Source organism: Octodon degus, unplaced genomic scaffold (genome assembly GCF_000260255.1).
Source record: "Octodon degus isolate 3935 unplaced genomic scaffold, OctDeg1.0 scaffold00072, whole genome shotgun sequence".
Classification (NCBI taxonomy): domain Eukaryota; kingdom Metazoa; phylum Chordata; class Mammalia; order Rodentia; family Octodontidae; genus Octodon; species Octodon degus.
This window is the reverse complement of record NW_004524648.1, coordinates 1,512,439-1,539,610: the sequence shown is the minus strand read 5'-3', so window position 1 is coordinate 1,539,610 and position 27,172 is coordinate 1,512,439. Positions and strand designations below refer to the sequence as shown.

Below are 27,172 nucleotides of genomic sequence, written 5' to 3'. Positions count from 1 at the left end.
ATAAATGTAATAAATAAAAATAAATATTTAAAAAAAATAAAATTATTAAAAAAAAAAGAATAAACTTTTTTTGGCAAATTTCTGGAGACAGAGAAGTCTAAAATTAAGGAGCCAGTAGGTACGGTTTCTGGTGAATATACTCTTTCTGGTTGTTAGACTGCTGTCATCTCACTGTGTGCTTATGTGGCCTCTTTGTGCTGTTGCAGGGAAAGCTGTGATTTCTTTCCTTCACGAGGGCCCAGATCCCACTGTAGCGTCCCCAGCTTTAGGACCTCATTCTAAAGGCTCCACGTAACGCCATTACATTGGAGATTATAAAGTCTTAACATTCTGAAAGAGGAGGGACTTGCACATTCAGTCCATGATTTTGGTCTTAGAATTGGATTTACATACTTTTAGGCATCATTGGGCCCTACCTAAGACCTTTCGTTTTTGTAAGCTATATCTATACCACCATATCTATTTGAAATTATAACTGAGATATTTTAAAATATTTACCCATTTCAGATAAAATTAGTATAAGTAACATTTAATCACCAGGCCTAGTGATACACTTCTGTAATCCTAGTACTTTGGGGGCTAAGGGAGAAGGTTTATAAACGTAAGCTCAGTCAGGAGAACTGATGGCTTAGTGAGATCTTGGCTCAAAATTTAAAAAATTAAAAGAGGTGGGGATATATCCTAGATCAGTGTTCCCTGAGTTCAGGCCCCTATAGTGAAAAAAGCAAAAATACTGAGAATGATATTGTTTTGTATTTTTGTACATCTTTATAATATGACATTTTCACTCAGTCCATTGTTTTGTTTGAACTTAATGGAGTATTTTAATAGTCTTTGTCAGGCCTTCTTTATTTGACTGTGCTGAGGATTGTGTCTAGGGCCCCACACATGCTAAGCAACTGCCCCAGCCCTGAGCTATCTCAACCCAGACTTTTGTTGATACTCTGTCCGAGTTTTTAATCCAGATGTGATGGTGAACACCTGTAATCCCAGCATTCTGGGGGCTGACCTAGGAAGACTGCAAGTTCCAGCCTAACCCAGGCAATTTAGCAACTTTTTTTCTTCCAGTTAATTTTTTGGTGCCCTTTCGATATACATAATAATTGCATTTAGTATAGGGAATTTGTACCTGTACATAGTATTTCTTTTTCTTTTTTTTTTTTCCTATTTTTTCTCTTCCTCATTTACAAAAAACCCATCTTCCCTTCCTCATTTATAAAAACCATCCATTTTTTTCCTTCTATTCTCTTTCCCTTTTCTCTTCCTTCCCATCTCCCTCTCCCCTTCCTTGTTCCCCTTCCCATTTGAGCATTTTCTTCCTACTTCCCCTGGGACGCTTCATGCCTTCAGGGCACCTGTGCTTTGGGCTCCACATGTGTGGGCTTAAAATGACATTTAACCTACAAATGTCTCAAGCTTATTCCACCACTACCGGCTTACTAGGCATTGGGACCTTGTGCTTGCCGGGCAGGCACTTATGCCCCTGAGCTATCTCACCACTCCCTTCAAGCTTATCGTTTATGGTGCAGTAGTACTCCATTGTATATAAAAACTGCAGTTGTTTTATCTATTCATTGGCTAGATGGGCATCTGGGGTATTTTTAAGATTTAGCTATTATAAGTTATGATACTATAAACATGGGTATGCGGATATGCGTATGACACTGTGGTATGATGCTTTTTTTTTAATATTTTATTTATTGTTACTATTTTTTATTATTTGTGTGTGTGTGTGTGTGTGTGTGTGTGTGTGTGTCCAGCTCAGCCCACCAGGGGTCGGGGCTGGCTGGCATGTGGTGCTGGGGGATTGAACCGCGGTCCGTGTGCTTTGGTAAGCTTGTTCCAAGTAGGTGCTTTAGACCACTGAGCCATCTCACCAGCCCGGTATGATGCTTTTAACTCTTGGGAAGATACCTAGAAGGGGAATATTGGGATCAAATGGAACCTCTAGTTTTAATTTTTTTGAGGAATTGCCATACTGACTTCCATATTGGTTGTAACAATTTACACTCTCACCAATAGTGGAAGAACAGTTCCTTTATCCCCATAGCATCATCAGCATTTGCAGCTTAGCAACTTAATAAGATCCTACCTTAAAATAAAAAGGTATGGGTTGGGGATGTAGCTCAGTATAGCACTGGGTTCAGTCTTCATACCAAAAAAGGAAAAAAAAAGTGATCTTTTCTTAAAACTTTGATAGGATATAGATTGATCTGTCTTGTATTTTGAATTCTTTTTAATCTGTTTTGTTTTTAACATGCATTAGTATTTTGGAAAATATTGGTTCATTGTATTATGCAAATTTGCCAAATGTCAATGTACTTTATATTAAAAATTCATCTTTATTAACATCACCAGTGACTTAATGAGAAAAGTATTGGGATTCTGTAAAGTTTAAAAGTTCTCATTTTCATAAGAAAACATTATTGACTAAAAATGCTATTGGTTTGTTTTCCTTGAAAACAGGCACTTTTTGATTTGTCCAGAATGATAAATCAAATCTTTCAAATGACCAGCTCTAAACAGGCTCTTATAGCACTAGTATTTGTAGTTTACCATAAATAGCAAACTATAAAATTTATTTATTTATTTATATTGTGTGTGTGTGTGTGTGTGTGTGTGTAGGAGAAATATACTACCACTCAACCTCTGCTGTAAAGTTGGCAGCCCTGAGAAGTCTGTTATTCATGTAGCATGTTACGGATGCACTTCTACGCCCAAATCAAGGAGGGGCAGACGTGGCCACATTCCAAGTTTCCCAATTTTTAATTGTGATTTAAGTCTCACCAGAATCTGTTTTTGTTCTTTCAGGCTATAATGCAACAGGGGGATACATCCATAAAACCCATTCTCCAAGTCGTTGTGAGTACCTGCGTATGTTTTATGTCAAACAATTTTAGACTCATATATATAATTATAAATTAGAGATTTGTCCACCTCATAACTTTCCCCAGCTCTTTTCTTTTTTTAAAATTATATTAAAGTTAAACCTTTGGAGGTTCAAATTTAATGCTTTGCCTCTGTTCTTTTCCATGGTGAGTAGATGACATGATGCTAAATGTCATTATACTGTCTTCTTACTTGTCTCCCCGTCCTTAGGTTTATCTTGTTCAAACATGTTACATAAGATCTCTGGAGAGATATCTAAATGAATGAGTCCACTTAAAATTCTTCAATTAGCTCATCATTTATTTAAGAGATTCTTGTATTTAATAGGAATTATAAACATCAGTAGAAACAGAATCCAGGATCACACCTGCAGATTTTGAGACAGTAAACCTGCTGGCCTCCCACTGCTCACAGACTGCCCTAATCTTCAGGCTGTTTACGTATTTCACTTCCCTCAGAAAGCTGCTTCTGATCTCCCCCACGTTGGCGATGGCTGTCGTGGCCCTGCCTGGGAAGCACTGTGTACACATTTTGCTTATGTCACTTTGCTTTCCTATTCATCCCAGGTGTAATCCCCTTCAGGGCCAAGGTGGGTTTTTGTGGGTTTATTGTTTGTTTTTGTTATATCATTTTTTAAAATTTCTTCCCTCCCCCCCACCCCCGAGCCAGTCTTGCTGTGTTGCTCAGACTGGCTTTGAACTCACTGTCCTCGTACCTCTTTCCAGAGTAGCTGGGGTTATAGGCGTACACCAGCACACCTAGCTTAACACAGTACCTTACATGAGATGCCCTTTTTTATACACTCATATATGTATGCTCTTTTTTGTGGTTAATTTTAGCCAGATTTGAGCTGGGGAGAACACAGCACATTGTCATTTTCATTTTAGTCTAGTCTGTATTTAATAATGGTAAGTAGAGAGAGGTTGGTAGAAAAAATCACCAAATCCAATGTTTTTCCATTTGCATTTAGCGGTCAAGAGAATGGGCATAGAGTTTAGTATGACCTGAACTAATGACAAACCCAATATCCTTAGGTTTACTTATCTGGGGATTGGGCAAAACGCCTGGCTAATGAATCAAGTTTTCTGTCCTAGAGCATCCGCCCCATTACTACAGGGAATAGTCCACCCCGTTATCGACTGCTTATGAGTGATGGGATAAACACTCTATCCTGTAAGTATATAAATTGAGTATCTGTAACTGTTTCAGTAATAAGCACACCCAACATCAATCATCATAATTTGGGGCATTCCTGAAATCTACTTTTGGACAGCATTGAAGCTGGTGGAGAGCACTCTTTTTTTTTTTTTTTTTTAATGTATTTTAGTACAGGGTCTATAGGGTTTTCAGGGTCTCACTCTGTTGATCGGACTTGTAGTGATTCTGTTTTCAGCTTCCCAAGCTCTGGGATTACAGGTGTGTGCCACTACAACCAGTCTCAGTTGTTTTCTCAGCATGCCCTGGCGGTGGGGTCAGCACTCCACACCGGGGATCGAACCCTGGCCACTGTGCTCTGCCTAAGCAGGTACTTGAGTCCACTGAGCTATCTGGCCGGCCCTGCAGAGAGCACTCTTTTTAACAGTAAAGTGGGTATGGTGGAAAACTGCTGCTTAGCTTAATTAATTTTCTCTAACTGGTGCTGTATGGTATTATTATTATTATTATTATTATTATTATTATTATTAATTTCTTTAAGACATTTAGTGAATGTGATACGTTTGGCTATTCTGTACTTGTTTTGGGGGGGATTTTATTTCTGTATCAAAAGCTTTAATAGGAAGACAGGAGAAAATTTATAGACTAGGTGTCTGCTATCTCCAGGATGATGCAAAGGACCCAGAAAAGATTTTTTAGTTTTTGTCCTGAAACCTGAATAATAGATATAATGGTTTGAGTTCTGTTAAGAAATATATATTTAAGATAGGCAATACATGTTTAAAATGACAGATAGGGCTAGGGAGATAGCTTAGTGGCATAAGCGCCTGCCTGGCAAGCCCAAGGTCCTGAGTTTGATCCCTGTTACCAACCCCCCCCCAGAAAAAAAAAATGGTACTGTTTTCCATATCTAGAGTTTGATTAGTTTTAGCTTTTAATTTGAAGAGGAACCTTGTTAAGTCATTATTTTTCTTTGTGATCAGCTTTCACATTCTTTCAACTGAAACCCTTTGCAGGCTAACGTGGTCTCTGTGCTTTTCAGCTTTCATGTTGGCGACGCAGATGAACTCTCTTGTTGAGACAGAACAACTGGCTAGCAACTGCATTTGCCAGGTTCACCGATTTATCGTTAACACTCTGAAAGATGGACGGTAGGTGTTTTTTCTTGCACAGGTACTAGTTTGTGAGCAGAAAAGTATATCAGGTGCCAAAATTCAGTTAGGAATTTAAAAAGCCAGTGGTGAGTCTTCAGTTAAGAATTTATAGATCGATGATGTAGAGTGTGCCTAAGGAGAGTCACAGGGAGAGAAAACATTCTCTCAGCCTTTCACAGAGAGCACATTGGCCAAGCAATGGCCGTGACTCATCCACATGGCTGACACTGACAAAGGATCTACAATCTGAGGTACAGGGTCTCAGGATAAATCCTGAGGGGATTTCACTGACCTTACCAGACCCAAAAGCTACAACTCTTGTTGCATAGGTCCTGCTTTACCTTGGTCTTAACTATCCAGCAGAAAAGTATAAAAACAAAGTATAAGAAGTAAAGCCATGGTGTTATGTTGAGCTGTAGGGGACTCAGGTCAACAATTTCTGACATTGCCAGTCACGCGGAAGACCCAATACTATTATGGACTACTGAACTCTTTTAGAATATTTTGCTGAGTTTACACACCTATAATATTCAAATAACAGAACAAAAAAAGGGGATACAGATGAATGTCCATTTTGTATCTGTGTGTTCAAAGTGGTTGGGATAGATATATAGTTACATTCTCTTAATGAATAGAGGGATTTGTTCTATTGGTGTTTGTAAATAGGATATCAAGTCCACATCTTGTACAGCAATTAACCATTAGGAAGAATGTATGCAATGTGTTGATTATTGAAACTGTCCTACCAGTTTGGTTTGAAACTGTCTCATTGCTATTTGTTCCTCAATAAAATTATGGAAAAAAAATAATTTGCTGAGCTGTAAAAGGCTCAAGTCAACAACTTCTGACATTGCCAGTCCTATGGATAATCCACTACTATTATGAACTACTGGACTATATTAGAATATTTTGCTGAATTCATGCACCTGCAATATTTAAATGGCAATGGAATACCCATCTCTGACAAAACTAAAAAAACGGGGATACAAATGAAGGACCATTTTGTATCTGTATATTCAAAATAGTTAGAATAGATATATGCTATTTTCTCTTCATTGAATAGAAAGATTTGTTCCATTAGTGTTTGTGGATAGGATAGCATGTCTACATCTTGTACTATGAATAACCACTAAGAAGACAACAATATGCAATGTATTAATTATTGAAACTGTCCTACTAATCGGTTTTGAAACTGTCTCATTACTATTTGTTTTTCATTAAAATTATTTAAAGAAATAAAATAGAAATTTTTTTTAAAAAGAAAGAATTTATAGCTGCTTAGTTCTGAACTCAGTTGACTAAAGTGTGATGCCAAGGGGGAAAAAATACAGAAACAAATGTGAAATCTCAGGGCTGAAGATTAAACAAGAATGCAGGACTCTACTTCTGATTGCTTGTAGAACCTTTTTAATAGAGGTAACTTACTACAGCAGGATGTGTATTATACCTATCATGTTGCCCTTTTTGAGAGTCTTGAATCTTTCCTAATAAAAAGGATATTCAGCCAGTACAGAATGTGTTAAGTACAAGATGGTACACAGTAGAAGAACAATAGTGAACAAAGCTATTATTTCCATTTGCTGAAACACTTACTTTAGAGAAGAGAAATTTTTAGTGCCCTTTTTCTTTTAAATTTTTTACTTTTAATTGCCAAAGCAAATGTGTCAAGCATTTCTATATTAGCAAAGGTGTATTATCTGTATCTTTCTTACATTATCTGTATCTTTCTAGTTTTTTTCAGTTTATATATGTTGGCTGTGGCTTTATCCTTTTAATTTTTATCCTTTCTGTTATTAATTTTGAATGTTTATATTTTAAGTATTAGATGTGTTCTATTTTCTTTTCTTTTCTTTTTTTTTTTAATTTATTTATTTTGTGTGTGTGTGGCCAGCTCAGCCCACCAGGGGGCGGGGCTGGCTGGCATGTGGTGCTGGGGGATTGAACCGCAGTCCCTGTGCTTTGCCAAGCTTGTTCCAAGTAGGTGCTTTAGACCACTGAGCCATCTCACCAGCCCTGTGTTCTATTTTCTTAGCTTCTCTTTTTAATTTTTTAAAGAGTACAAATTAAGATTAAAACAAAAAATTACAAATGATTCAGAATTTCACTTAAAGTAATATGAACTTCACAGGAATTTTTTTGTTGTTGGGTTTTTTTGTTTTCATTTTTGCGGAACCGGGGATTGAACTCAGGCCCTTGCACTTGCCAGGCAAGCGCTATTCTACTGAGCCATCTCCCCCGCCCCATCAGTATTTGTTGTAATACATAGTGTTCCAACCAGTTATTCAAATTGCCAGACAATATGCATGTAAAATTTGAAAAAGGAAAAAAGAAAGAAATATATAAGAAATTAAGCAGAGAAAAAGTACAAACAATTGAGTGTTTTCTTAGCTTTTCAAACTCCTTGTTGGCTTTTGTTTTAGCTCATCTGTTGGCTTTTACTTTATAGAATTCATATTTGTATTTATTTTATGAATCACTCCTGGGAAGTATCGTTCCCTTTTTTGGCTTATGCTTTTTCCTAAGCTGGACTCCTTAATTATCTTTTTCCTTTCCTTGTTTTTTTCATTTTTATAGTCCATTGTCTGTTGCATTGTTGCCTTGTCCCTTCCTTTTATCTTGTTTGTGCTCGATGTAGTCAGTTCTGCCCAGACTTCATACTCGCTCTGCTCTAGTCTAGGCGAGGCACATCTTCATGCCAGCCTTCCCACATGGGACCTGTTATCTTCCACTCCAGGCTACTCTAAGTACCTTAAGCTGTGCTTTCCACTTGCTTTTCTGTCCTCCAGGGAATGGGTGTGGGCGAGGATGGAGAGTCTTGCTGAGTTGTGTACAGACAGTCCTTGTACGAAACTGGTGCTCTGTTAGGAATATAGTTCCACTCCCATGGGTGCTGCCTTACTTCTGCCCCTTGGCGTGGATCCTTTCCTGCCTCCTCTGCGAGCCTGTGTGTGTGAGAACATCAAGTTTACTTCTTGCTTTCTTTCATTTTTGTGGAACCAGGAATTGAACTCAGGCCCTTGCGCTTACTAGGGAAGTGCTTATTCCACTGAACCACCTCCCCGGTGCCCCCCCCCTTTTTTTTTTTTGGTGATTACTACTGCATTTATTTTCCTACAGCTAATCTTTCTATAGCTTCAACAAATTTGAATTAAAGTGAAGCGCAAGGTTAGAGCTGGACCACTTGGCCCTTTCTCTTCTCGTCTCCTCCCAGTTCAAAGTACTTGCATCCCTTATGGCCAGCGTTCTCTTCACTGTGCAGTTGGGCTCCACATGCTCAAGCCTCAGCACAATCACTGTCATTTTAGCCTTCTTCTGGAAGATGGGTTTCGTCTGCCCACCGTAGCCACTCTGCTTCCGATCGTAGCGCCTCTCTCCTTGGGTATACAAGGAATCCTTGCCCTTCTTATACTGGGTCGCTTTCTGAGGCTGATGATTGCCACACTTCTTACAGAAAGTCCTTCAGGTGTTAGATACATTGACCATCTTGGTGGTAGAGCTGTCTACACGATGAAAACGAAGCCCAGCGACCTGACTCGTCGCCTTGCGCCGCTCACGCCTCACAGGAAAGCACTTCCTGCTTTCTTAATGGTCTTTTAGGTTTATTCCTCACAACAGGGCTTTAACACGCAGTCTTTGTTCAGTTTTCTTTTGCTGTTCATGCTTTTATCTCTAGATTTTTAGATTGCTAGAACTGGTAATGTGAGATTAGAGGATAAGATATACCCCCTGCCTTGTTTATAAGCATTGTGTAAGAGCATCTGTTTCTGAAAAAGCAAATCCTTAAAAAGAGAAAGCAGGTGAGTGGTTCCTAGGAGCGGGGGAGCGTGCAGTGCCTAATGCTGGGGAAAGGGCTTCCCTGTAGGATGATAGACATGACCTGGCGGTAGGCGGAGGAGGTGCTCGAGCAATTTTGAATATATTCAAATCCACCAAATCATAGTTTGACAAGGTAAATTTATGGTATCTGAATAATATCTCAGTAAAACTTATTTTTTAATTAATTAGTTTTTGGGTTTTTTTTTTTTTTTTTTTTTTTTGAGACACTTGTCTTATTTTGTAGTCCAGGCTGGTCTCAAACCCTCCTAACTCAGGCCTTCTATGTGCTAGGATTATACGTGTGCATCGCTACACTCAACAAGTTATTATGGTTTTTATTTTTATTTTTTAAAAATGTATTTAGTATAGGGTCTATATGGTTTCACTACACAGATCGGACTCAGTGATCCTCCTGTTTTCAGCCTTCCCACTGCTGGGATTACAGATGCACGCCACCACCACACCCAGTCTCAATCACGGTCTCGACACACCCCAGGTGTGGGGCCAGCATGGCATGCTGGGGATCAGATCTAGTCTCTGCTCTGCCTAAGCAGGCACTTTAATTTGCTGAGCTACCTGGCTGGCCCTATTATAGTTTTTTTCTTTTTTAAATCCTTATCAATGTAACTAGACTTTATTAGTTTAAAAAATAGTTGCTAACCATGAGTATTTTAATTTAGTGAGATATTTCCATATTAGTGAGATAAAGTGTCTTTTTTTTTTTTTAATTTGTTGTTTGTTTGTTTGTTTGTTTTGGTACTGGGAATTGAAGCCAAGGCCTCACATATGCTAAGCAAGTGTTCTATCACTGACTTTATCCTTGGCCCTTTTTATTTTATTTGTTTATTTATTTATTTTGGTAGTATATTCCATTTATTGATTAACAAATGTCATCCCTGCATTCCTCAGATGAATCCTAATTGGTCATGATGTATAATCTATCTTGATTCCTTTTTATTTTTGAGACAGGTAGTCATTAAGTTGCCCGAGCTGCAGTCTTTCTGCCTCAGCATTGTAGGTAATTGAAATAGGCGTGTACCACTGTGCTTCTTTTTAAAAATTTTTATTTATAGGAGATCTTTGTAAACCAGAGATATTAACTTCATAATGTTTTACATATTTTCTTTTTTTTGCATACGTATCTCATGATAAAGAACTAAAGAATTTTGCAAAAATCTATATTTGTCCCTTTATTTCTTTTTTTCCTTTATGATACCTGGATTCTTTATCTTGCTAGAGAAGTTTCCCAACTAGGTTATAAAAGTACTTTTTCAGTTCTTCAGACACACCTGTGAATTTTTAAAGTAGATCAGCTCAGCTGAGGTTTGCTTTTACATAGGGGATGAGGGAAGAGTAGATATTGACTTCTCCATATGGGTAGCACATATGGAGGGCTCTAGTAAGAAGTTTAGATTTTATTCTGGGTGTGTTGGGTTTTGATCAAGGGAGCTGAGGTATGATCTGAATTTTTTAAAGTTCCTGAAGAACATTTGGATAGTTACACAGAAAATGGATGCTTTGTGACCGAGCAGACACAGAAAGAATGTTATCTATTTGGAATTTGCCATGTTTTCCTCTGACTGTCTGTTCCTGTCACAGTTTTTTGTTTGTTTTAGGGAAAGTCTTTCTAGGCAGGTGTAATCAGGAGTGGAATTGCTGGATCCAATGTTACTTTTACAGTTAACTTTTTGAGGAATTGCCAGATGATTTTCCAAAGCAGCTATGCCAGTTTACATTCTCACTGGCAGCATATTAGTGTGGAGCTTCTGCTGCTTCTTAGAATTACATGTTTTAACTAAACTGTCATCTGGAGAGTGTCTTAGTTAACTTTTGGCTGTGTATTCCTTTACTTTTTACCCCCTAAAATTTTCTGGGCAGCTCTCATGTTTATTCTTCTGTATGATTTTTGTGGTTATATTATCAAGTTCTTAAAAATAAGCAAAATTCTTATTGGAATATGAATGTATTAAATTTATATAATTGACAACTGGGGAGGGTTGTTCATAGGATATGTGCTCATTTAAATTGTTTTATATTTATTTATTTAGTTCAGGGTCTCGCTACGCAGCTCAGATCAGTAGTGATCCTCCTGTCTTAGCCTCCCCAGTGCTGGGATTACAAGTGTGCACCACTACGCCCGGTTTTGGGACAGTGGCGCACATAGGGTTCCAGGGCCAGCACAACATGTGGTACTGGGGATGAAACTCGGGTCCTCGCGCCTGTCAGGCAGGTGTGCTTAGACTGCCGAGCTATCTCCCCAGCCCTATGTGCCATTTGAAATCTCTTGGATTTTTTAACATACACAATTGTTTATGTCCTTTCACTAAAATTTTTATTTATTCAATCTTATTGAATTAGCACTGTGAAACCCTGTTAAACAGTAGTGACACAGTAAGCACCTGCTTTGTGGCCAGATTTGAATGGAAAGGCTGTTAGTTCACAGCTTAGCCTGTATCATGTAACTACCTTCATTTTATCCTGTTCAAGACTTTCTTTTAGGTCCTTTTATTCAGGGTTTTTTCAAGTATGGCTCTTGGATTTTCAAAAAGCTTTCACTATATCTTGATATGGTCATTGTTTTTAATCCTTTTACGTTATGTAATAGATTATATAACATTGAACTAGTCTTTCATTCCTACAAAATAAATCCTACCTTAAAAATAATCCTCTTAGCTTCCTTTTTTCTCTTTGGGGACTGAATCCAGGGCCTACCCACTGAGCTGCACCCCCACCCTGTCCTTTCTGTATTGAGACAGAGACTGAGCTGAACTTGTGATCGTCTTGTATTAGGTTTACAGGTGTGTCCACCATGCCTGCCCTTCCCCTAAATCTGTTTTATTCTGGATAATTTAAACATCTGTGAAAGTAGACAAAATACACAATGATGTTATGAGTCCCCATATAGTCATTATTAACCTTCAGATTAACACCTGGTGTCCAGTCTTGCCTTGTCTATATCTTTTCTACATCCCCCCACAGCCCAGAGACATGGTCTAACTGTGTAATTCAGGCTAGCTTTGAACTCATTATGTAGCCCAGGCTGACCTCAAACTCTCAGTGATCCATCCTCCTGCCTCAGCCTCCCAAGTGTTGGGATTACAGGTGTTCACCACCATGTTTGGCTCTACACCTCCTTTCATCTATAATATTGAAATATCCGACATCATATAGACAGATAGATAGGGCTCGATGAAGGCAGGTGTTGATGTACCTATATGTGTGAGTATGTAAAGTGTATACATACAGACTTTTGTGTGTGTTTGTGGTGCTGGGGGTCGAACCCGGGGCCTTGGGCATGCACTCTACCACGGAGCCACATCTCCAGCCCTACATATAGAATCTTGACTGCATCAGGTTTGAAAGTAAAGTTCACATTACAATAGATTAATCGTCTGTAAGTCTCCTGATAATATGTAATGTTTCTTTCCCTAATCTTTTTTTCCCTGTTTGTCAAAGAAGTCAGATCATTTGTCCCATTATCACCCTTACGCAGTCTCCTTCCGTCTGGATTTCGTAGATTGTCTCTATATAAAGATGTTTAATACATCTGACATCTGTATTCTTTGCAAGGTGATGTTTGTTTATTCTTTTAATATGCTGTTATATTCATCTTTTTAATATTTAATTTAGGGTATATTTCAAGATGAAAATTTTTTGAGCATGTTTTCTTCGAGGTTTTGCTATTAGGATAATGCTAAATAATTGATAAACCCTCTATTTTTCATGCTGTGGAGTGATTTGCATAATTTGGGGAGATAGTTGAATATTCCCTGCTAAATAGTAGATCGTTTTAGAGGAGCTCTATCTCCATTTTCTGGAGCAGATCCTTTCAGGCTTATTTTATTGAAATAGCATAACCCTGATAGAATAACCTAATAAAAGTAAACTAATTATATGTAAAAGTCCAGCATTTAGCACCCACACCATTGAAAGAATAAAATGTGAACTTGAGTTTATTGTTGCCTAAGGTCTGCTCTGATTCGCCTGCTCTTCATCGCTGCGACACTACTGCAGGCCTCCATCCTTTCTTCTCTGTTGATCTGCTCGCCTCCACTTAGTTCTCCACAAATTCATTCTTCATGTTGCAGTTCTATTTGTTTGTTTGTTTGTTTGTTTGTTTATTTTGCAGAACCAGGGATTGAACTCAGGCCCTTGCGCTTGCCAGGCAAGTGTTTATTCTACTGAGCCATCTCCCCGGCCCCTGCAGTTCTTTTTAAAATGCAGGCCTAATCACAACATTCTCACTCAGATTTGCAATTGACAGCTGGGGACCCACTGTTACATCAAGCACTAGAGGCATCCTACCTTTATTGAAAGCACGTCTAGAAGGAGAGACAGATCCAATAAGTGATAAATAGATAATTAATAACTGAGAAGTGTTCTAAAGGAAGGAAATCATGGTTATAGCAGATTAGAACAAAGAAATCTGATCTAAATGAGAGTAAGGCAGTGTCTCTTGGAGAGATGATGCTTGTTTTTTTTTAATGTATTTTGTACAGGGTCTTACTACTCAGTTTGGACTTGTAGTGATCCTCCTGTTTTCAGCCTCACCAGCGCTGAGATGACAGGAGTGTGCCACCATTCCTGGTCTTGGCAGCCAGCTCAGTGTGCCCAGGGGCAGGACTAGCATGGCATGTGGTTCTGGGCATCGAACACCAAGCCTTGAGCTTGCCTAGTCAGGTATTTAGTCCATTGAGCTGTATCATTGGCCCAATGCTTGAGATAAAAACTGCAAAGTGAGGACCAAGGAGATAGCTCAGTGGTCTAAGCACCTATCTGGCAAGCAGAATTTCCTGAGTTCAATCCCTGGTACTATATGCCATGCTACCCCAAAACCAGAGGTGGTGGCACATGCCTGTAATCCCAGCACTGGGGAGGCTGAGACAGGAGGATCACTACGAATCCAAACTATAGCAAGACTGTATCCAAAAAAAAAAAAAAAAATTCTTTTTTCATTAAAAAAAAAACCTGAAAAGTGAGATAGAGATAAGGCAGAATGAGAAAAAACATAATCAGAGGGTAATGTGTATATAGGCCTTGTGGCTGGCAGAAGCATAGCATATGCTAGGAGTGACGGGATTAATGGAGGGAAGTTAGGCATGGCCAGATTGTATAAAGCCACATCAAAAGCTTGACTTTGGGGCCAGGGAGATGGCTCAGTGGATTAAGCGCTTCCCTGGCAAGCTCAAGTACCTGAGTTCAATCCCTGGTTCTGCCAAAAAAAAAAAAAAAAAAAAAAAGCTTTAATTTTTGCGGTGTTGAGGATCAATTGCAGGGCCTCCGACATGCTAGGCAAAGACTCTACCATGGAGCCATACCCCTATCCCCGTGGTAAAGGTCTTTGTATTGTGTCCAAGTTCTTGGGGAAGTTACTGAAATGCTTTAATCAAAGTTAAAAATGAGTCTACAACCTGTGACTTTTTTTTTTTTTTTTTTTTTTAAATCTTTTTGTTTGTTTATTTGGTACAGGGTCTCACTTTGTAGCTCAGACTCCTAGTGATTCTCCGGCTCAGCCTCCCTAGCACAGGGATTCTAGGCGTGCGTTGCGGTGCCTGGTTTCAATGGCTGGCCCGGCGCTCCTGGGGTTCTGGGTCCTGCACAGCGTGCAGTACTAGGGATCAACCCAGGTCCTTGTGCTTACCAGGGAGGCACTTAGACCTCCACGCTGTCTCCCCAGCCTATTGTTACATTTGAGATGTACATAATGATCACAGTCATAGAGAATTTGTATCCATAGGTGATACATGGCTTGGTTTCTTCTCCTTCCTCTACTCTCCCCTTCAACCTACCTCTCTTCCTCATTTGCAAAACGTTTCCACGTTTTCCCTCTTTTCAAAAATTTTTCCTCTTTTCCCTTCCCACTTCTTTTGTCTTCCCTTCACAATACCAATTATACATTTTGGTTCTTGTTTATACTTTCAGTTTTTCACACCAGAGAAACAGTGCAGTATTTACACATGTGTCTGATTTATTTCACGGTTTAATCTCAAGGTGCATCCGTTTTCCTAGAAATGTCTCGCAAGTATCCTTTACAGCAGAATAGTACTTCATTGTATAAAGCGAAACAAAACATCTTCTTTATCCATTCACCAGTTGATGGACATTTGGGCTGTGTCCAAGATTTGGCTGTTGCAGACTGTGCCGCTGGTAACAGGCCTGCATGTATCGCTGGCACGATGCTTTCAGTTCTTTGGGGATGATCCACAGAGGTGAATTACTAGGTCAAATTATACCTCTAGTCCTAGGTTTTTGAGGACTCTCCACACTGATTTTCACACTGATGGTACCAGTCCACATACTCACCAACAGAGAAGGGTTCCTTTTTCTCCAAATCTCCACCAGCATTTGTTATTGGTTGATTTATTGATAAAAGCCATTTTTTGGGGGGGGGGGGACCAGGGAGAGATAGCTCAGTGCCTTAAGCTCCTGCCTGGCAAGCACAAGGTCCTGAGTTTGATCCCCAGTACCGCAAAAAAATGCAATAAATAAATAAATTTAGGGGATAAATTTTGGGGTAAAAACTTCTTAAAGGTGAGAAATAAAAATTTCCCAAAACAAATCGTACTATTCTGCATTACTAACAAGCATTATTAAGCAAAATAAGGTAATAATTGGCTTTCATGGAGAAGTAATTGTTTAGATAAGTGTACATTTCTGAAAACAGATAATTTCTTTGGGCCACATACTCCTTGAACATATGTAACAACTATGCAGCATTTTAATTTAAGGGACTAGTTGGGAAATGAGTACTCTACAACCATAAAAAGCTTTGATAGTGATGCCATAAAAGATTAAGGGAACTATTTACATAGGAATTGATAATCTATTTCTCAAGTTATTTAATGATAAAAAACAGTTAACAAAAGCAAAGACTTTTTATCAAAATTATCGTTCAGGGAAAGCTTTCTAAGTAGCTTGTCATTTGCAAGGCTTCTGAATTTATTTATTCTAACTTGTTTCTGTTTTCTTGCCTTCGTAGGAAAGTAGTTATTTTGATGGACGTAGAAGTTTTGAAATCAGCTTCAACTGTTGGAGTAAAGATTGGCAATCCACTGCCCTATAATGAAGGTAAAATGCTTTTTACAGGTCGTAGCTCTTAACTGAGCACCTCTTTATAAAGCCAGGATTTTATGTTTTGGGAGCAGTTTGAGTTTTTAGCCTTAATAAAACAATGATTTTGGGGAGTAGGAGTCAGGTTATCTTGTTAGGTTTTTTAGTATTAAATGATATGTAAATGGAATGTGAGCAAGAGAAAGAATGTAATGAATGTTGTCTCTAAGATCAGTGAAGGGAGAGTAAAAAATAACAAGTATGTTGAATATTAATATAGTATATTATAGGCAGAGGAGATCTGTAACAGAAGTGAGAAAGATGGGTATTTATTTATTTATTTATTTATTTTTCTTTAAGATAGTCTTACTATGTAGTTGAGCTGGCCTTCAACTCACTATGTAGTCTAGACTGGCTTTGAACTCATGGAGATCCTCCTCCCTCAGCCTTCCAAATGCTGGGATTACAGGTTTATGCCACCACACGTGGCAAGAAAGATGTTGTCAGGTTGGGGAGCTAGCTCAGTAGAATAAGTGCTTGCTTGGTAAGTGCAGGGTCCTGAGTTCAATCCCCGATACCACAAAAAAAAAAAAAAAGAAAGAAAAAAAAATGTTGTCTTAGTCACTTTTAAAAAATATGACGTATTCACTGTACATTCCTTTGCTAAATACTTAACATACTGGTAGTTAATCGAATTATCTCTGTTACTAAGCTATCAATAAGCACTGAAGGTAGAGACTATATTTGTTCTTTCTGCTGTTGTAACCCTAGTCCCTGGTTATAGTTGGCCCCCAGCAAGTATTCATTGAATTGTACAGTGTTAAACAGTGATTATTATGTCTTGGTGGCAGAGAGTTTATTTTCTCATGGAATGTACAGAACAACAGAATGAAATCAGATTCATTACTTTTCAATTACAGTTCTAGAACAAGACAAAAAGAATCATTAAATCATTGAAGAGAAGGTTTGGGCCAGCCAAATAGCTCAGCATACTAAGCACCAGCTTAGTCAAGTGCAAGGACGGGTTTGTTCCCTGGCACCACATGCTGCATCAGCCCCGTGCTGGAGCACACTAAGTTGGCCACTGAGACCTGGTTACACAGCGCGCCTGTCACCCCAGCACCAGGGAGGCTGAGAACAGGATCACTACGAGTCCGAGCTGTGGAGTGAGACCCTGTACTAAATACATACAAAAAAGAGAAAGGGGGGGGTGTATCTGTCACTCGACCAAGTCAAAGAAGATTATGGCTTTCACTGTACACCAAAATAAATTGTAGGTGTATTTTTAAAAGTTAGAAAGTAAAAGCCTTCAAAAATGAAGATAAAGAGGGAGACTGCATAAATGGATTAGAATAATTCATAATATTTGATTATACTGACATTTAAACATTATTACACGTTAAAAATAGAAAAGTCTAGGGGCCAGGGAGATGGCTCAGTAGGATAAGCGCTTGACTGGCAAACGCAAGGATCTGAGTTCAATCCCTGGTTCCGCAAAAAAAAAAAAAAAAAGAAAAGTCTATACCCTTAAATGAGGATAGGCCCCTGGCCTTAGCTCAGTTGTTTAAGTGGCTGCTTCCACAAAGCTGTCAGCCTCAGGATGCTGTAGTTGGATCCCCACAACACTCCAGCCTGCCAAACCACCCCGAGGGCATTCGGAGCAAAAAAAAAAAAAAAAAAAAACCTTAAATGAGGATAAAGTATTTACAGCAGATAGGATTGGCAGGTGGTTAATATATTTAATATTTACTGAATTTCTTACATGTCAAGGAAGTAGAGTACTGTATTCCTATAGCAAGCAGGTATTGGGTAAGAACAGACTGTTTGCTGTAGGAAGCAAACTGTTGGTCAGTATGTAAGGAGACATACCCAGCCTCCCAGGTCACATTGTCTTGTTACCTGTTAGGGAGGAGAGCTCCAGACTTACACTGTTAAATGTTCTGTTAATGATAGTCTTTTGTATATTCTTACCACTTGAGAAAGTTTAGTTTCTTGTCTACTGAGAATGTTTGTCAGGAATGCGTGGTGAATTTGGTCACACACCTTGTGTCTATTGATATTCGTGCAGTTTTTCTCTTGGTTGGTTAGTATGGTGAATTACAGTGGTTGAGTTTTGAAAGCTAAGCCAACCTAGGATTTCTGGGCTGAGCATTTCATTATGATGTGTTATCCTTTATACATACTGCTGAGTTTCCTTTGCTAGATCTACTTGATTTGATTTTTTTTTTTTTTTTTTTTTTTTTTTGTTTTTTTTTTTGTGGTACCAGTGATCAAACTCAGGACCTTGAGCTTGCCAGGCAGCAGCCTATGCCACTGAGCTGTATCTCTGGTCCCAATTTGATTTTTTTTTTTAATTTGATTTTGTTTAGACTTTTTACATCTGTATCCATGAGAGAGATTCTTTTTCTCATTTTGTCTTGTCTGATTTGGGTATCAGGGTACTCTTTTTTTATGATTAATTGACTGATTAATTGATTTGGTACAGGGTTTCCCTACACAGTTCAGACTTGCAGTGATCCTCCTGTCTGAGCCTTCCCAGTGCTGCTGGGATTACAGGCGTGTGTGCCACCACGCCTGGTTTCAGTGGCCAACATGGTGTGCCTGGGGTCCTGGGGATGAAACTGGGGTCCTTGTACTTGCCAGGCAGGCACTTAGACTGCTGAGCTATCTCTTTAGCCATGTCAGAGTAATCTTGACCTCCTGGAATGAATTGGAGAGTGTTCCTTGCTAAATTTTCTAAAAGAGTTTCTGTAGAATTAGTTCCTCCTTGGAAATTTAGTAGAATTCACCAGTGATACCATCTCCTCCCCCCCCCTTTTTTGCTGCCACTGCTTTTTTTAAAAAAATACCAGAGATTGAACTCAGGACCCTGCACTTGGCAGGCAAGTGCTTATTCTACTTAGATATCTGCTCAGCCCCTCCCTCCCCTTTTAATGGAAAAGTTTTAAACTTCAGTTTAACAGGTACAAGGTTTTTCAGGTCATCAATTTCTTCTGTTTGCTTTATTTTTAAATTTATTTATTGATTTGTACAGGATCTCAGCTGACACAGCATGTGGTACCAGGCATCGAACCTGGACACTTATGCTTGTCAGGCAGGTGCTTAGACTCCAGCTCCATGTTTACTTTAATAGATTATATCCATTTCATTTAAGCTCTTGAATTTATTGGCCTGTATAAATGTAAATATTACAAATTTCCCAATTTAAAAAAGCAGAAGTATGGGGCTTGCGGGTTAGCACAGTTGTTTAAAGCGCCTGCTAGGGCAAACCCAGTCAGGCACGGGACTGCGGTTCGATCCCCAGATCCACATGCTGTACCAGACCCCACCCTTAAGGCAGCCTAAGCCAGCCATAAAAAATAGCAGAAGTGATACTTTTAAGCAGTGTAGAATCTGTGGTGAGTGATACCTACTTCCCTAATTCTATCAACTTCCCCCATTCCTTTTTTTTTTTTTTTTTTTCAGAACTGGGGATTGAACTCAGGCCCTTCTGCTTGCCAGGCAAATGCTTATGCAACTGAGCTATCTCCCCTGCCCCCAACTTTCCTGATACTTGATAATGATAATCTGTTTGGTTTTCTTTTTTTTGTTTTTTTGTTTTTTTTTCTTTTTGACACAGGGTCTTGACTAGAATTCACTATGTATCCCAGGCTAGCCTCAGACTCAGCACTTCTGCCTGCCTGAGCCTCCCGAGAGCTAGGATTACAGATGTGCACCGCCACACCTGGCTTGCATTCTTTGTATTATGATCAATTTGACTACAGGTTTGTCAATTCTATTGATCTCAAAGAACGAGCTTTTGGTTTCATTGAATTTTTTTTTCTTTGTCTTACGTTTTCTATATTGACTTATGCTTTTGATCCTTATATTTCCATTCTTTTGCTTATTTTTTAATTAGATTTTCTTGTTATTTTTTGCGAACTTGTTCTTGTTTGTTTTGGGTACTGGGATTTAACCCTATTATTTCACATACTGGGTATTTCCTGTTTCTTAAGGTGAAAGCTTTGTTCATTGATGGAGGCCTTTCTTTTCTAATGTAGGTATGTAGTGTTATAAATTTAAACCTACATACTCTTAACCACACTCTGCAAATTCTGCTATGTACTCATTTTTATTCTGCTCAAAATACTCTGTGATTTCTTTTAATTTATTTTTTCATGTTTGTGTTTTTTACAAAAGTATTTGATTTTCAAATGTAGAGATTTTCTAGGGATCTTTTTGTTACTGCTATTTAATTGAATTCTATTGTGGTTAAATAACCTACCTTGCCTGACTTGAATCCTGTTAAATTGATTCTTATTTTTATGTCTTGGATTATGGTCTCTTGGTAAATTATGTATACACTTGGAAAGTGTATATTTGATTGTTGGGCAGAGTGTTCTGTAAATGTCAGTTACATCAATTTAGTGTAGTTGAAGTATTGTATATCCTTACTGATTTTCTGTTTACTTTTTCTGTCAATTTTCAAGAGAGGTATATTGGAATCTCTGACAGTAATTGTAAGTTTCTTTTTCCTTTCAGTTCTGTTAGCTTTTGCTTCCTATTTTTGAAGCTGTGCTGTAAATGTATGCACATTTAGAATTGTTGTGTCCTTTTGGTGAATCGATACCCTTGTCGTTATGAAATGACTTTCTTTATTCCCTGGTGATATTGTTTTTCAAATCTGTTTTGATATTAATATAGCCATCTCCAACTTGGTGTATATTTTTATATACTTTTATTTTTATGTATAATATATTAAAATATATATACGTCTACATTAAACTTATTTTTATAGATACTATATAGATGATCTTTTTTTTGTCCAATTCAGTAATTTCTGCCTTTTAATGGGATTTAGACTATATTCATTTAATATAGTTATTGATACAGGCTTAAGGGTTTTTTTTTTTTATGTATTTGGTTGTTGGAGGGTCTCACTATGCAGATTGGATTCGTGGTGATCCTCCTGCTTTCAGCCTCCCCAGTGCTGGGATTACAGGCATGCACCACTATAACCAGACTCTGGCTGGTTCAGCCTGCCAAGGGGGTTAGGGCTGGTACAGCATGTCGTGCCAGGGATTGAGCTGAGGTCCCTGTGCTTTGCCTAAGCAGGCACTTTAATCCACTGAGCGAGCTATCTTGCCGACCCTAAGATACTTTTTGCTGTTTGTCTTTTATTTACCTTATCTAGTTTTCTCTTCAAAGAGATTTAAATAATCTAAAGAAGCATATTTAATCATGTAGTTGCCATTTCTGGTTCTCATTCTTTTGTCTAGGCCCATATTTCTTGTTGGTATCATTTGTCACTTCTTATAGTAGAGATCCACTGGTAATGGATTCTTTCAGTTTTGTGTGTCCAAAGAATAGTTTCTCTTTGGTTTTGGAAGGTGTTTTTGCTGAGCACAGAATTCTGTGCCAACCTTTTTTTTTTTTTGGTTATCCTGACTTGCATTGTTACCCTCAGCAAATTTCTTTACCATCCTTTCTTGGTTCTCCTGTACTTAATATCCCTCACCCTCCTTGTTAGGGTTCAAACCCAGGGCCTCGTATGTGCTGGGCAAGTCTTCTAGCACTGAGTTACACCCTCAGTCTGCACACGGCTGGTCTCTGTGTCTCTTTCTCTACTTTCCCTTCTTCTCTCCTTTTCTCCCTTTTCCCCCTCCCTATTTCCCACCCTCTCCTTTTCGTCCTAGCCCTCTTTTCACCACAGACCTCTGGCGTTTTGAGACAGGCTCTCACACTGTATGTAGTCCATGTGGTGCGCTCTCCTGCCTCAGCCTCTTGAGCGCTGGGATTATAGGCCAAGGCCGCTACACTTGGCTCCACATGTTCTTCCCTGATTAAGGTTAAATGAAGTTGAACCCACTAATTTTTGTTGGCAAACTGTACCCTGTCCTTGTTTTTCTATGCGACACTCAACCTAGCCTTTGCCTAATGGAGTGGAAAAAAGAAAAGAAAGTTCAAAGAAATTCATCCTGAATCTTAGCAGTGCGTGCAGCACAATCACAGAATGTTAGAAATAGAAAGAATGTAGTGATCCGTTGTTTTGGCAATGAAGCGATTTACCAGGTTCACATAGTAAGTTGGTTCAAGAAATGAGAATCAGCATTTGTTTTTTCTCCCACAACTGTTTCTATTAAAGTTTTAAAGCTTTTATTTTTATATGTTTATAGTAATAACATTATACTCATCGTGGGGAATTGGTCCACGTCCGTAACATATTATAGGAGAATTGGCATTTGTGATTTCCAAGTGAGGCTTCTTGCTATCATATTCATACCTTGAAGATTAACTTTCATACCAGAAACCTTCTATGCTGCAAAAATTATATTTCAGTATATAGATTGTGCCAGGGAGATAGCTCAGTAGAATAAGCACTTGCCTGGCAAGTGCAGGGTCCTGAGTTCAATCCCTAGTACTGCAAAAAAAGTTATATAGATTGTGTAAACCTATTGCAGGAATGTTATATATGTAATTAGACGTTATCTTTATTTTATATTGCTATATTCATTAAAATGTGTAATTTTTAAAATCTGACACATAACTAAAATGATCACACATTTATTTTCTTTTTCTTTTTCTTTCTTTTCTTTTCTTTTTTTTTGCGGAACCAGGGATTGAACTGAGGCCCTTGCACTTGCCAGGGTAGCACTTATTCTACTGAGCCTTCTCCCTGTACACATTTATTTTCTTTAAACATTTTCAGCTGGCAAGATAGCTCAGTGGACTAAGTGTCTGCTTAGCCAAGCGCAGGGACTGGGTTTTGATCCTCGGCACCACATACCACGCCGGCATCACCCCTGGGGTGCACTGAGCCAGTGACAGAGTCCAGGTGTGGTGGCGCATGCTTGTAATCCCAGTGCTGGGGAGGCTGAAAACAGGAGGATCACTATGAGTCCAAGCTTAACAGTAAAACCTTGTACCAAAAAAAAAAAAAAAAATTATTTTAATTTTTGAATAGATGATATAGTTACATAATTTGAGAAGTCAAAGCTACAAAATTGTAGTCAGAGAAATCTTGCTCCTACTGCTGTCTCCCTGACCCACTGCTGTCCTTTTAGTGATTTCTTCTTATCTTTCATGTGTTTCCTTATGCAGATACAATCAAATATGAATATTATATAGTCTGATTCCATTTTCCACCTTGCTGATACCAAAGGCAGTGTGCTATGTGTGCTGTCTTGTCTCTAAAATCTATTTTGGCTTAGGTAGATTTCTCTATATATGCTTAGAGCCCTTCCTCTTGTTTCTTTATCTGAACTGAGTATTCTGGTGTGGCTGTTCCATAGTTTATTTAACCAGCCCTTTATTGACTGGTCTTCTGGCTGTTTCCAAGGCCATTCCCAGCTGATCATACTAGGAATCTTTGTTGTTTTCCTGTGAATGAAGTGGGTTAGATATTTTTATTGCTTTTCTTCTACTCTCATAATCTCTGTGGTTTAAAGGAAAAATTAGCCAAGGGAAAAAACAATAATTAAATGCACTATTGTTATTAAAACTATGCTACATGAGTGTGAGAGGCCCTGGGGTCATTTGCCAGCACTGTGAGGGAGAAAACAAAGTAAACACTGGTGAGATGGATAACTTTATTTTATTTTATTTTACTTTTGCAGTACTGGGGATTGAACTCAGGACCCTGTGCTTGCCAGGCAAACACTTACTCTACTGAGCTATCTCCCCGGCCTGAGATGGATAACTTTATACCTGTGAGGCAGATGGACAAGTAGTTTGTTTGCCACAAGTGAGAGTGCAGGGTCAGTCGGTGTGTCTGTGCTTGGCAGATACAGTTACTCTCCTCCGTATCAGCCCTGCCAGTGGTGCATGCACGTACTGGCGTCTCCACAGTCTTGTCAACAGAATACATTATTAATATTTTGAAATTTTTTTGAATCTGATAAATGGAAAACGGTATCTTAGTGTCACTATTTGTATTCTGAGTGAGGTACACATCCTTTGCGATATTTTTTTTTTTTTTTTTTTGCTCCTCGAATGCCTTCAGGGCACTTTTGGCCAGCTGGAGTGTTGTGGGGATCGAACTACAGCAACCTGAGGCTGACAGCTTTGAGGAAGCAGCCTCTTAATGAACTGAGCTAGGGCCAGGCCCCCAAAGGCTGAGGAAAATTTTTTTTTTTTTTTTTTGCAGAACCGGCGATTGAACTCGGGCCCCTGCGCTTGCCAGGGAAGTGCTTATTCCACTGAGCCATCTCCCCAGCCCCTCCTTTGCGATATTTAAAGACCCTGTCTTAGTTACTTTTCCCGTTGCTGAGACAAAATACCCAACACCCGGTTAAAGGGAGAAAGGTTTACTTAGCTCACGGTTTGTAGAAGTTTCAGTCCATATGCTAGCTCATGGCAGAGTGGCACACAGCAGAGGGACAAAAACTCATTGTGTGACAGACAGCAAAAGCAACAAGAGAGAACAAGACAGACCACTTTCTGTCCCTTATGTTGAATCCAATCTATTTGGATTAGGACAGCGCCAATCTAGTCAGGGGACTGATCCAGTAATCACCCGCCTTTAATCCCAGCACTGTCCACTGTAGAGTCAGGCACCTCTGAAAAACCCCCATAACAGCATGAGGCTTACAGCAGGGATCACTAGACGCAAACCATAACAGACTCCTTTTGGTTTGGCTTTGGTCTCTATGGAGTGACTGTTCTTGTATTTTTCATTTTTCTTTTGGGAGGTTTGACTTTTCCCTCATTTCTAAGAGTTCCTTAAAAGTAGTGAGATTGGTTTGTTGTTTCTGATATGAATTGTAGCCTTTTTGATGTGCTTAAGGTATTTTTGTTTTGTTGTGCCACAGCTCTGGGAGTATGTATGCGGTATACATTCTTGTTGCTTTATATTATTATTGTTGTTATCATTATTATTGTTAGACAGGGTCTTACCATGTAGTTCCTGTTGGCCTTGAACTCACTTTGTAGTCCTTACTTAACCTCAAACTCTTTTTTTTTTTTTAATTTTTTTAAAATTTTATTTATTTATTTATTTATGTGTGTGTGTGTGTGTGTGTGTGTGTGTGTGTGTGGCCAGCTCAGCCCACCAGGGGGCGGGGCTGGCTGGCATGTGGTGCTGGGGGATTGAACCGAGGTCCCTGTGCTTTGCTAAGCTTGTTCTAGGTAGGTGCTTTAGACCACCGAGCCATCTCACCAGCCCCTAACCTCAAACTCTTACCATTTCTCCTGCCTCGGCCTTCTGAGAGCTGGGGTTACAGGTGTGCACTACCACACTCAGCTCTGTATGGTTTTATTTGGTATTTTAGGGACGGGTCTACAGGGTGTTCAGGGTCTCACTACTAGATCAAACTCATAGTGATCCGCCTGTTTACACCATCCCAAGTGCTGGGACTACAGGCGCAGGCCACCACACATAGTCTTAATCGTGTCTCAGCGTGCCGCAGGAGCAGGGCTGGCACTGCAGGCCCGGGGATCGAACTCCTGGCCCCTGCACCTGCTTGCAGGCACTTTAATCTGCTGAGCTATTTGGCCAGCCCTTCTGTATGATTTTAGAAATGGAAAGATTTGGGAGTAGGCCATCACTATGTTCTTTCAAGAACCTTTTAGATAGAATTAAACTGTACTAACTTGATGATTTAAATTAGGGATGGAAAATTAGAGCCTACCACGTAAAGTTCTGCATTAGAAAATTAGAACATCATACTTCTTTTGCAGTAGAAAAGTTTTAAGATATGTGTGTTGGTTATTATGTTTTCCCAGTCTTTAAGAATGCTAAGGGGAACTACCTGCTCAGGCCCCCCTCCTGTCCCTCTCTTGGACAGGAGCTTTTTTTCTCTCAATAAATATATTCTGCTCATAAAAAAAAAAAGAGTGCTAAGACACAGTGTTGGTTAGCATCTGTCAAATCCTTGGGGGCTGGAGATGTAATTCAGTGGTACAGTGCCTGCCTGGCAAGTGCAAGGTCTTGTGTTTGCTTCTCGGTACCAAAAAAAAAAAAAAAAATCTTTGGATGTAGTAGGTGCGAAGGGCTGTGCTTTATCACTTTGGACCAAGAGTCTAATTTTTTAAATGTCGTATTTAATTGAATGGCTGTTTTGAACATCTTGTATTTCAGGGGAAAAGTGATTTTGATAAAAATAGAGATGAAAGGATTGGAAGATAATTATTGCTTGGGGTCAGAACTCCAGAGTTATAGGAAAAACTCCTTTCTCTCAGTTTTCCTGGCCTATTTCTCCAGGGTACACAGGGAAGAGAAAAGATTTTGCTAGTCAGGATTATTTACTGTTGAATTTCCCTGCTGCAGGGTCAGTGACACATTGCTGCTTGGGCCACAGTGGAAGTGTCTTGGTTACAGTGTCCACTGCTTTACAGTGTAGTTTCATTGAAACGATTCCTAATTCTCTGTTTTGAAAGTGAGGCCACTCTGTTGTTAGTAGGCCAAGAACTAAAGTTAGATTCCTATCCTCCTAGTACCTAATCCCGAACTTGAAACGTAACAGGTGACTGGTAAAACTAGTTGACTTCATCCAGCCCAGAAAGAGGCAGGAATTCTAAAACGTGTTAATGGGGACCTGCCCATTAGCTCAGTTGTTTAGGTGCCTGCTTAAGCAATGCAATCAGGCTCAGGATACTGTGGTTCGATCCCCGAATCCTCATGTCTTACCAGACCTGCCCTTAAAAGGCATCCTGAGCCTGCCCCCCCAAAAAAATCCATCTAAAATGTATTAGAATGCAAAACTTTCTGTGTACATTACAGTACTACTACCATGTTAAGTAAAGATACTGAATTTACAAAGTGTGGGAAATAGAGCTTCATTCAGACACAGTTCATGCTTCATACAATTCTGAATTAAATATCTTTAATTAAATTTCATACCACTACATTTGTGTATGTGTAAATTCTCTCTACGTGTACTATTGCTAAAAATATTTTATGGGCTAGAGAGATAACTTGGTGGTCTAAGCACCTGCCTGACAAGCTCAAGAACCCAAATTCAATCCCCAGTATTGCACGTGCCAGCCCTGGAAAACCAGGCATAGTGGCATACACCTGTAATCCCAGTGCTGGGGAGGCTGAGACAGGAGGATCACGGTGAGTCTGAACTGCATAGCAAGACCCTATACCAAATTAAAATATATATACCAAAATTTAAAATATATATATA

At 39.1% G+C, this 27,172-nt stretch overlaps 1 protein-coding gene and 1 non-coding gene across 2 annotated transcripts in view; one reads left to right on the top strand and one right to left on the bottom strand.

Moving 5' to 3' along the window:
- The window catches only part of Rpa1 (replication protein A1), a 69,295-nt gene that overhangs the window by 12,092 nt on the left and 30,031 nt on the right, over positions 1 to 27,172 (top strand). Inside the window, exons 2-5 of the mRNA XM_004635470.2 lie at positions 2,812 to 2,862; positions 3,984 to 4,062; positions 5,087 to 5,195; positions 15,994 to 16,082. Coding sequence (XP_004635527.2) covers positions 2,812 to 2,862; positions 3,984 to 4,062; positions 5,087 to 5,195; positions 15,994 to 16,082 — 328 coding nt within the window. The remainder of the gene's footprint in view (positions 1 to 2,811; positions 2,863 to 3,983; positions 4,063 to 5,086; positions 5,196 to 15,993; positions 16,083 to 27,172) is intronic.
- LOC111817877 lies at positions 2,618 to 2,752 on the bottom strand. The gene has a single exon (XR_002821979.1). It is a non-coding gene; the product is annotated as a small nucleolar RNA U109 (small nucleolar RNA).